Here is a 10,804-nt window from a genome sequence, read left to right on the forward strand (position 1 = left end):
CATGTTCACAAATATTTAAATCTCTTTTTATATATATAAAATGAACAGAAGAAAGGAATTCCCACTCATTTCTGCTTTTGTTTTTATTACTTTATTTTGATATTTTGCCACAAGAAGCAAAATTATCAGACGGGGGGGAGATAATTATAACCTTTCATTCAAACTACAGATTAAAAAAAAAAAGACCTAAAACTCAATATCTTTACATAAAACATACATTTTTATAATTGAGTGAAGCCCATCCACAAGATATTCAAAATATTTAACGCAAAACATACAAATCTTAAACCTCTGACGTCGGTGCAGTGACAAACAAAGACCGAGGGGACAGAACTCCAGCTTTGAGTCAGAACGGAGCTTTCCATTTAGAGTAAAAAATAATGCACGGAGGTTTGCATAGGCGCACGAGAGAAGTGCAGCAGGGAAAAGGCCGGTTCAGGTCGGGGCTTTCTGCAACCCTCAAAGCGGGCTTTGTGGTTTAAATCAGTGTCCGTTGCCCTTTTATCCTTTGTTTTATATCTTTACTTTCCATAAAATTTCTTGTTGAGCAGGAAAATGAGCAGGTTAACATTGATGGTGGCCCGGTCGAAGATCTTCATCACCGCAACGCCTTCATACTGCAGCTGGAGGAGATCCTGAGGACGAGAAACGGAGAGAACATCCGCCGCTGAATCACAGCCCGTCGGCCTTAAAGCGAATCCTGGATGTGAAAGAAACAAACCTGGTATTCTATCTGCAACGTCTCCAAGTGCACGCCCATGAACTTCGCCTTCACGTCAAAAACGCCAACCGCCTCTGACGGGGAAATCTCAAAAATAGCGTTCTTGAACCTGCGAAGAGGAAAAAAAGGATGTTTAAAAATGTAAAAAAGTTTTAAAAAAAAAAAGATGTGATGGAGGGGAAGTGGGACCTACTGGTTGGGCTGCAGATCCTCGATCGCGATCAGGACGCCCTTCTCGTGGAGGCGAGACGCCGTGTACTTCTGAGAAACCTGCTTGCTCTTCTTGGTCTTGTTGACGCCCGGCTTCTTGGACAACCTGAAAGATGAGGCCGATCATCATCATCATCATCATCATCGACTAAAACTGAAATTAAACTTGTGATTAAAACTAAAAACATTCTGTAGAGACCGTTTTGGCTCATAGAAACAAGATGCAATAAAAAAAAAAAAATGTGACCATTAAAGAACAGCAGAAGAAACGAACGCCGTTCTGGTCCCAGTTCTGTTTTTAGTACGAAGCGTGACTCCGCTGTGGGCTCAGAGGTGGGACGACAGCGCCCCCTACACCCCACTCTCATCACTACAACACGGAATGAACGGTGAAGCCCGGAGCAGCCGCCGTGGAGACGAGGCCTGGAAGACAGACCGAATGGAAGGCCACTCACTTGCCCTTGCTGGACAGGTTGTCCATGCACGTCTTGATGTACTGATTGTAAGAATCGATCTGCACATTGAAGAACTTGGTCTTTGAATTGAGCGCGGCGTTGGTCTGCTGGAGCCTCACCAGCTCGGCTTTCCGACGCTGACGGTACCGCCTCTGATTCCGGATGTCCTGCGACACGAAAAAACACAAATTAAATATTCGGGTTAGACGCCGAGGAGGCTGCCGCTCCGCTGAAGACTCCTCTCTTCCCCACCTTTGCGATGTCGTTGATGAGGTCCTGGTAGCGGTTCTGGGGGTCGACCTTCCCCAGCTCCGCCAGCCTCTGCAGATTGCTCTTGATCTTGTCCTTCTTGCCCTGCAGCGTCAGGCTGTCGTCCACCACCGGTTTCGCCTGCTTCATCTTCTCGGGAGTCTGGGCGTCTCTGACGGCCCTCCTCTGCATGGCTCGCTGGTACTCGGCCTCCTGTTGCCCAGAGAAGGTAGTGCGTGAGGGAGCCTGCAGCTCCGGTTACGATCTTGGAACGTTTTATTTTGCGTAACATGCATGTCAGAAACTACTTCCTGTAAGACAACAGCAACAACTTCTAGCTGCTAAAAGACACTCGACTCATAAAAGCTAGAGATTAGCGCTCTTAGCTCCTCTTTTGGGATCAGGAACTCCCAATCAAGGTGGCCTTCTCTTAACCGGCCGATGTTCAGCAGGGCTCCGTCGCTCCATCCCATCTCTCACCTGCTCCGGTCCTGCCGTCGAGTCCAGGATCTCGGTGAGTCTCTCCCCGGGTTGGAACCTGATCACGTCCACGATGAGCCTCTTGGTGCTGAGAAGACAAAGAAAATAAAAGCGGTGATTTTTTCCCCCCCCGAGGCAGCCAGACGGCCTCCGATCAGCAGCGCATTCGTACTTCAGCAGCAGCGTCTTGGCGTCCACCTCGGCGTTGGCCTCGCCGGGGAGATCGAACTTGTTGGTGAGGGTGAGCGAAACCTCGGTTTTACCCATCAGCTCTTTGTTGGGGTCGTCGGGAGGAAGAGGATTCTCGCCTGGAACAGAAGCAGCTGGATGAGGTGGAGGAACGCCGCCCTCGCACGCAAGATTTATCGCCACCTAGTGGTCAGGTCGCTGGCGCTTCAAAAAACCGAACAAACTTGCACCCCCCCCCCCCGCTCACCGATGAGAGACTCCACCGTGGGAACCTCGCCCAGGTCCTCCAGCAGCTCATGGATGGGGTCATTGTGCTCCGGAGCGATGGCGTCCTGGTGGTCCAGCAGCAGCTACCACAGAAGAAGAACGTTAGAGGAGAAGACAACCCCCCCCCCCCGCCGCCTCAGAAGTCCAAACGCACTGTGTGAGTGTTGATGATCTCCCCGATGGAGATGTAGATGACGGGTTTGGTGACGGTGACCAGGTCGGAGTACTGATCCACGTTAAACTTGTCCTCGAGCGAGGGAACGTCGCACGCCGCCAGGAAGAACCTCCTGAAGGGGCGGGACAGAAGGAACTTGAGACAACAAATGTCTTCCGACTGGGCCGGACCGCCCTCAAGCGAGCGCCCGGCGTTCCACACCTGAACTTCTGATAGGAGGCGCCGAGATATTCGTTGATGGGATTCAGGTGGGCGTTGTCCCCCAGAAACATCTTGTTGGAGGCGGCGTGCTGCAGCATCTTGGCGACGGAGCCCAGGTTCCGCCGCTGCTCGGTGGTCAGCTGGCCCCCGGCCGACACTTCGATGATGTCGAAGGCGTCGGGCGCCACGATGGCCGGGTTCATGTAGCGGTAGTACAAGAGGTTCCCCACGATCTGGAGCCGCGAAGGCAAGCGAGTGAGTTCGGTGCAATCAGGATTAATCAGGATTAATGCTGCTGCAAAATGAAGACGAGGGAGGAGGAGGAGGAGCAGGAGGAGGCGGCCCACATTCCCACAGGAAGAGCGACAGCGGGAAAAGAAGGAAAGGAAAGACACGAGGAGGGAGGAAGAGTTGAAGCATCAGAAGACGCCGACCTTCAGCAGCTCCTCCTCCGTATCGTCTGGGAACTTCTCGTGGAGGCTGTCCTTCAGCACCTTGGAGATGAAACGCATCCCGTACCTGCGAGGGAGACAGACGAGGTGAGACCCGGGAGACAAAGCCGACCGGGGGGGACGGGGGGACGGATCGGGAACGTACGGGATCTTATCCACGGAGACGACGATGGCCGACAGGAATTTGTCGGTGACGGCCTTCATGTTCTTGATGGAGGCCTCCAGTCTCGTCCTCACCTCCTCGTGGGCCATGGCCTGCTCCGGAGTCACGTCGTAGGGCAGCTTGCTGGTGAGGAGCAGAGGGGGGGGAAGGGGGGGGGCATCGGTAAGCCGAGCGGCTCGGCCCGAGGCGGACGGACCTCCAGAACCTCCTCCCGCTCACCTGGCCTCGCCCGTCTGCGTCTCCATCTGGTTGACCCAGCTCTTGTAGATGTCCACGGGGTCGGTCTTGATGTTCAGCGTCTTGTCCTCCATGATCTCCTTGACGACCGGAGCCAGGATCTGCCGCAGGGCGTTCTGCCCCCGCGTTCCCCGGTGGAAACTCACCACCATCTTGATGACGGTGGGGTTTCCCGTGACGATCTCCTTCATCTGGTCGACCTTTGACCTGGCGGATGTTGGCGAGAGGCCACATGTTAGCGCGCGCCGACCTCGGCGGATGCCGAACGGCGGCGCCGCTCACTTGATCTCCTCCTGCAGGGCGGTCTTGAACAGCCTGAGCAGCAGGTACTCCTCCCTCTGGTTGGACGCGTAGTTGTACAGCGTGAAGATGACGGAGTCCATGAACTTGGTGGATTTGTTCTGGGGCATCTGGAAGATCAGCTTGGCGAGGTACGTGGGGTTCGTCTGCGAGGGGGGGGGGGCGGAAATAAACACGGGTCGTCTCGCGGCGCGCCGATTCTGCAACCTGCCGACCGAGCCGGGCCGCTTACCTGCAGCAGGTAGAAGAGGTACTGGTAGGCTTCCAGCTTCAGCCGCTTCTCCTTGCTCAGGGCCTTCAGCCCCCCCCTCTGCTTGTTCATCATCATCATGTTGGACAGCTGGCCCTTGTTCTTCTTGGTCAGCTTCTTGCTGTGGGACACCACCTCCTGCAGCGTGATCTTGTTCTTCACCAGCAGGCCGATCTTGATGTCCATCAGGTTCAGGTCGTTCTCCAGCCGCTGGTTGGAGCGGATGTTGGTCACCACCTCCTCCCGGAGGCGCATCAGCTCCAGCTCCTCCTGGAAGTCCTGGTCGCTGTGGTCCAGCAGGTGGACGAACTTCCTCACCACGGCCATCGGGGGGTCGGCGGCGCTGGCTGCGGGGGGGGGGAGGGGCATTTGAGGTAAACGGCGCCGGCGCGGGGCGGAGGCTAACCCCCGGACGCTACTCACTCAGGGTCTTGTAGTCGTCTCTGGCCTTGTTGGCTCGGATGAAAGCCTGGATCTTTATCACGTCATCGATCTGCAGGGGAAACGGCTGATCAATGATCATTAAAGGCGCCGGCGCGGGATTGGAAATGACTTCGCACACATCTCGGCGAGGCATCGGCGCCGCAGGACACGCCGGATGCGTCGGGGGTGGACGGACGTCCCGTGATTTACGGCTTCGATTAGACGACGGAGACATTTGTTCCGTCTAAACACGGGACATCTACAAAGGCTTCCGGACTCACGTGGTCTTTGAAGTACTTCAGACGATCGTTGTACTTCTTACGGGCTTGGTGCATCCGAACCAGGGACTGGATCTGAGGGGGACACACGGACGGATGGGAAGACGTCTCGCTGTTAGAGGTTCGCCGTCTGTCCGTCCGGTGGAAACACGGAGACATTCGAGGACGCCCACCTTGACGGCTTCCTGGTCGTGGTCTTTCAGGTACTGCCGGCGGTCCTTGAACTCCTTCCTCTGCTTGTAGCCTTTCCAGTGGGCCTGAGAAACGAAGGAGGACAAATGAAGGACGGCCGTCCCCGCCCCCCCGCCCACGCCCTGAGCCCAGACGCCCCCTGCTGGTCTCACCTGAATGCGCGTAACAGCTGGATCCTGGGATTTCAGGAAGCCCAAGCGGTCCGCCGCGCTCTTCCTGACCAGGTAGCCACGGCAACGGGCTTGCAGCTTGGTAATCAAGGCCTCATTGGCCAGCCAGAGCTGCTCTCGATTGTAGGCTGTGGTTACACCAGAAACCACTGACTGGACGGGGGGGGGGGGTGAAACCAGTTTAACCAGCATGTCAAAAACAAAAGGAAACAGGGCGACGCAGCAGGACGTGGGGGGGGGGGGGCACACCTGGATGTCCTCCTTGTTGAGCTGCGTGCTGTTCTGGATGAAGCCCTCTGGCTCCTCCCAGCTGCCCTCCTGGGATCTTAGATTGTAGTAGTAGTTGTGGCCCCCCTTCACCCAGTGCCTCACCCAGTCGCTGTTATTGTCACCTGGATGGGTGGGAGAAGGTTTAGGATGGAGGTACCCCCCCCCCCCACCCTTCAGAAAGGTGCCTCCTGATGACCTCACCTCCGGCCTTCTTCCCATCCTTCATCTCGGTCAGATCCTCCTGGTAGCTCTGGGCGCACTCAGAGGTGACGCCGTAAAGCCCCGCCCCCGGATTACGCAGCGCGGCCAGCGTCTGGGCCGTCTCGCCGGCGTCCACCGCCTCGTTGATGGCCCGGATGGACCGCGAGACTGCGGGCGCGAGCACAAACGTGAGCGGCGCCGCCGCGCTTCGTGGCTTACGGAATGAAACGGGCGGGGCCGCTTACACTGCAAGGCCTCCTGCGACTCCTGGTTGGCCTTCAGAACGGCGTCCTGGATCTCATCCAGCCACAGCACCGCAGACGGGTCTTGGGTCTCCTGGAAGGGCACGGTGGGCAAAACGTTTGTTTGACTCACGGGCCACAACGGCTTCTAAAATGTAATAATGGGGCGGGGCCAGGGACCGATGGATGGCGTGTTTGTGTGAACTAATATAAATGTAAAATGTAAAAGACATTACAGGGAAGGATTTGACCTTTATAAGGTAGCATGACAGGGAAAAGGTCAAATGGATAAGGTTGAATTATAATAACATGTAATTTAATGATATCATTTGGACTAGTTCGGCGGGCCGGATTAAAAAGCCCAACGGGCCGGATATGGCCCGCGTGCTGGAGGTTGCCCATCCCTGCTCTAGACGATAGATTTCTACATTTGTGATTGAGAATTTAGAAAAAAAGGGAAGAAAGAAATATGGCCGAGTTGACGTCTAACAATTGCGTTCCCGTCTGGACCCTTTCCTCGCCGTTTATTCCCGTTGACGCCGACGCGCCGCCATCCTGGGTGCAGTTGGCCCCAACTACATCCAGATGGCGCCCTCAGCCCGAGCCGGCTGTTCCGTCCCACCCCCGGGGCAGTCGAGGGGAGGTGCGTTTTGTGAGAGAGGGTAACGCCGATACCTGATCCGGAGCATTTCTCAAGCGAGGGGGGGGGAGAGGGGTGAGGAAACATCTGCAGCGGAACGCAGCCGAGTCCAACGGGCGCCAAACGACAACGCGAAGCCGGGCGGGCAGCGATTAGTGTTTATGTGTTTGCGCTCGGCACTCAAATTGGCATTTGAGTCACTGCAACAGGTGGGAGGGGCTAAACGGGGTGTGGCGGCAGCGTGGGCGAGGAGGCGTCGCTCAATAGAGGAAGTGAAAGCTGAGAGGGTTGGGCGGTCGCCGCCTCATCTTCCTAAACGTTTCCGCCGCACTCGTTCGTTTTTCTTCTTTGAAAGTAAAACAAGAAAAACGATTCATCTTGAAATGTAGTGATTTCAACCCCCCCTCCCCCCCCCCCGAACAGATAAGTTCAAAGGGCATCCAAACGCAGCACAGTCATCCCGCTGAAACCCGACAGGAAGCTCGCGCCGCTCCTTTACCTCATTAACCAAACCGTGCCGGCCAATCACGTGCCGGCTCCGCTCCGTTTAATATCGCCGTCTGCTTCCAGCCCTTTTATGGAAACACGCGGCCGAGGCCCGCCTTGTTATTTCCTACGCCTGCGAAAGCGACAGGAAAATATTTTCCTCCCCTTTTTTTCGGGGGCTTTTCGGGTCCCGTTACGGAAGTGCGACGGGTTCCCACGTGAGGCGAGCGAGGCGAGGTAACGCGTGAGTTTGGGCGGAGGCGAAGTTTTTACCCACCCTGGATAAGATAAAACACAGCCCCCTCCTGAAATAGAAAAGCAGACCCCCCCCCCCCCCCCCACAGCAGGAAATCACCCAAAATATCGTCTTCCTCAAACATCATATGCAAATGAGCCAGAGCGAGGAGGGAGGGGGAAGTGGGCGTTCCCACTGTGACATCATCGGTGCGGCGGCGTCACGCGTTGCTCATGGGCTCGAGTCACACGGAGCCTCCCGCTGCCGGGATCGTTGGGTTTTTCTTTGTTAAAGCCGTGTCGCGGCGTTGCTAACGTCGCTAACGTCGCTAGCGTTACCCCTGCGCGAGCTCGGCGCCGAGCGGGTCGGCGGCCGGCATCTGAAGAACGTGCTTTCATTAAATGCGTCTTTAAATAAAGTTCCAACGGCAGCGTCGTTCGTCCCGGAGATCATCGATCATTCCGCGGCGGCGGGTTCGGAACCTCGTCTAATTCACCGGCCCCTTCCTGAACGCCTCGCCGCCGCGTCGTCTTACGTGCGCCTTCTCCCGGCGGGCCTCCAGCAGCTTGTCGTGGTAGTGCTGCGCCACCGACGGGTCGACGCCCGTTAGCTTGGCCGCGGGGTTCTGCAGCGCGGCTAGCGTCTTCACGGGATCGCCTTCGTCCAGGGCCTCGTTGATGAGTCCGATGGCGGCGATGCCTGAAAACGCATCAGAGCGCGTACAGATGAGGCCCCCGATCGGCATTGTGGATCGCTCCACGGTTGTAGCCCCGCCCCCTTACGCTCGTGCTCCTCCTGCACGGCCAGGTTGACCCGGTCGATGCAGGCCTGGATGTCGTTCCAGGTCAGGTAGTCGCAGCCCTCCTCGCCGGCCGCGGCCTTGAGGCGCATCAGCTCATCCATGTACCTGCGAAGGTCAGCGAACCGCGTCAGCGGCGGCGCGTCAAACGCCTCGGGCATCGCCACGGCGACGCGCCGCCGTCTCCTCACCTCTGGGCGTACTCGTCCTCCACGTTGCTGAGTCCGGTGACGGCGCTGGAGAGCTGCTCCCAGAGGGCGGCTCGGTCGCCGGCGTCCATCGCCTGGTTCATCAGCACCACCGACGACAGCATCTCCACGGCAACCAGCAGCTCGGGGTGGGACAGCGACCCCTGCGGGACGCCGGTCACAAATGCACCTCGTCCGTTTCTCATCTCGCGCCGATCCGCCGAAGACGTTTCAACGTTCCGAACCGGAGACGACTCACGCCACAGGCAGGAAGTGATGTCACGGGCGTGGCCGGCGGCCCGACTCACCTCCGGGCTCTGCTGCTGCAGGCTGGCCAGCTCTCGCTGGTACAGGTGGGCGGCGCCGGGGTAGACCTCCGGCAGCTGGGCGTCGGGGTTCATCAGCTGCTCCACCGTCTTCTCCGGAACGCCCGCCCTGATGGCGGCGTTGATGCGCTCCACCGCTCTCAACACTACGCGCACGCACACACACACACACACTAAATGAAGCGGATGCCCGGGGATCGCCGCCCCCCCCCCCAAACCGGACGTACTCTTTGCGTATCCTTCTGCCGTCTCATTGGCCACATCCACGCCGCTCTGCAGCTCGTCTTTAGTCAGCGCTTCTCCCGGAGACGCCTGGCGAGACACAAAGCGGCGTGAGGTGACGGCGAGGGCGAAGCGGACCGTGCCCAGCCCCGCCCCCCCCCCCCACCTGCTCTTCATGCTCTCGGTCGGCCTGCAGCTGCTTGAGGTACCAGCCTTTGTTCTGGGCCTGCAGGTTCTGAACGCCCACGGCTTTAAGGGCCTCGTAGAGCTGATCCTCGTCGCCCCTCAGCAGAGCGTCTTCGGCGGCGTTCAGGGCGGCGATCACTGCGGGACAGAGGTCGACATTTCACCGGCGTGCCGTGGCGGCGGACCGGCGGCGCCGGGAGCCCGCGACCTACCGTTGACCTTGTTGACGTTGCCCTGGATTTCGGCCTGGGTCAGGAGCTCGTCGTAAACGTCCCTCTCCGCGTCGAAACTCTCCTGCTGCTGTCGGGGGGAGAGCAGAAACGGCCGTTACCACGGAAACAGCCCCAGCACATTGCTTCTGCTCCGTCGATCTCATATTCACAGGGAATTTATTTTCTGTGAATCCGCTTTGCCTTCTGGCGAAATAGACGAAACTATGTGTCAAGAGAGGATGGAGTGAGTCCATTCCCGTCCGAGTCGCCGTGCCGACCATCTCGCCGCCGCCGCCGCCATCGTTTACTGGCCTCGGCGCGGCCCCCGAGATCCGTTTCAGCTTCAGGCTGCAAGTTCAATTATTCTTTAATCAAAAAGAGAACAGCCGGCCATTATATGGTCTCCGGAGGACAACGCGCCCCCGGGGGGGGCCCCATCCGCCCCCCCATCCGCATCCCGCCGTCCTCCGAGTCTCAGAGTCCATACCCGTTTGCGTGAGCTCGCCACCTTCTCCCCTTTGGCCCGGTACAGCATGTCGTGGTACCGCCGGGCGCCGCCGCCGTCCAGGTTGACCAGCATGGCGTTGGGGTTCTGCATGGCGGCCAGCGTGCCCTCCGGGACGCCGTGGTCGATCGCCTCGTTGATGGCGATCACGGCGGCGTGCACTGGGATGGACGAGAGGACGGAGGTTCAGGCCTCGCGGGCATTTTGCGGATTTGAATTTGATTTCCTTCCTGTGATCACCAACGCGGAAACATCGGCAACTTTCAAACGCTCCGCGCCCACAGAGATTAAAATGTAAGCGGCGCTAAAGACTGATGACATCATCACTAAACGCCCAACAAGAACCCGTTTCTCCGCTGAGGGAAACGGGTGAACGGCGGTCGGCTCAGCCAACAGCGATGATGTCATGACTGACAGGTTAATGGTTTCACCGCTTTCCTTCACGGGCTCAGAAACGGATCCGGATTCTTACCGCCATCTGGTCCGGGTTTCGATTAATCAGAGAATCGCTTTCTGATTCCTTAAACCTCCAGATGTGCAGTGAAGATCCCAAAATATGATGCAGTCGATAAAGGTTGAGGACATTTGTCTCATTATGAAAGCCCTCGGCCCCGCCCTCGGCCCCGCCCCCGCCCCCCGGAGCTGCTCTTACACGCGGCTTCATCCACCGACAGCTCATTGGCCAGGATCCCGCCGATCTTGCTGAAGGCGGGCATCTGGATGCCGTACTTCTCCAGCTCGCTCTTCATGTTGTTGATCTCCTCCTCTGTGAGAGGAGACAGAGCAGGAGGAGCGCATCAAGCAGGGGGCGGGGGGCGGGGGGCGGGAGGAGGGAGGAGGAGGGAGGAGGAGGAGGGAGGGAGGAGACGCACGGTTCCTG

At 57.8% G+C, this 10,804-nt stretch overlaps 1 protein-coding gene across 1 annotated transcript in view; it reads right to left on the reverse strand.

Moving 5' to 3' along the window:
* Nucleotides 1–83: 83 nt before the first annotated feature.
* iqgap1 (IQ motif containing GTPase activating protein 1) overlaps nucleotides 84–10,804 on the reverse strand; it is a 17,622-nt gene continuing 6,901 nt past the window's right edge. The window contains 31 exon segments of the mRNA XM_068742288.1: nucleotides 84–635; nucleotides 722–830; nucleotides 915–1,037; nucleotides 1,387–1,553; nucleotides 1,639–1,848; nucleotides 2,116–2,203; nucleotides 2,288–2,423; nucleotides 2,552–2,654; nucleotides 2,726–2,858; nucleotides 2,948–3,180; nucleotides 3,382–3,466; nucleotides 3,545–3,685; nucleotides 3,782–4,006; nucleotides 4,082–4,245; nucleotides 4,332–4,696; nucleotides 4,773–4,842; nucleotides 5,054–5,125; nucleotides 5,224–5,307; nucleotides 5,395–5,565; nucleotides 5,662–5,804; nucleotides 5,884–6,051; nucleotides 6,129–6,219; nucleotides 8,022–8,185; nucleotides 8,269–8,393; nucleotides 8,477–8,637; nucleotides 8,782–8,945; nucleotides 9,027–9,111; nucleotides 9,188–9,345; nucleotides 9,420–9,507; nucleotides 9,907–10,085; nucleotides 10,577–10,714. Coding sequence (XP_068598389.1) covers nucleotides 522–635; nucleotides 722–830; nucleotides 915–1,037; nucleotides 1,387–1,553; nucleotides 1,639–1,848; nucleotides 2,116–2,203; nucleotides 2,288–2,423; nucleotides 2,552–2,654; nucleotides 2,726–2,858; nucleotides 2,948–3,180; nucleotides 3,382–3,466; nucleotides 3,545–3,685; nucleotides 3,782–4,006; nucleotides 4,082–4,245; nucleotides 4,332–4,696; nucleotides 4,773–4,842; nucleotides 5,054–5,125; nucleotides 5,224–5,307; nucleotides 5,395–5,565; nucleotides 5,662–5,804; nucleotides 5,884–6,051; nucleotides 6,129–6,219; nucleotides 8,022–8,185; nucleotides 8,269–8,393; nucleotides 8,477–8,637; nucleotides 8,782–8,945; nucleotides 9,027–9,111; nucleotides 9,188–9,345; nucleotides 9,420–9,507; nucleotides 9,907–10,085; nucleotides 10,577–10,714 — 4,457 coding nt within the window. The 3' untranslated portion in view covers nucleotides 84–521.

This window comes from Brachionichthys hirsutus, chromosome 1, assembly GCF_040956055.1.
Source record: "Brachionichthys hirsutus isolate HB-005 chromosome 1, CSIRO-AGI_Bhir_v1, whole genome shotgun sequence".
Lineage (NCBI taxonomy): Eukaryota > Metazoa > Chordata > Actinopteri > Lophiiformes > Brachionichthyidae > Brachionichthys > Brachionichthys hirsutus.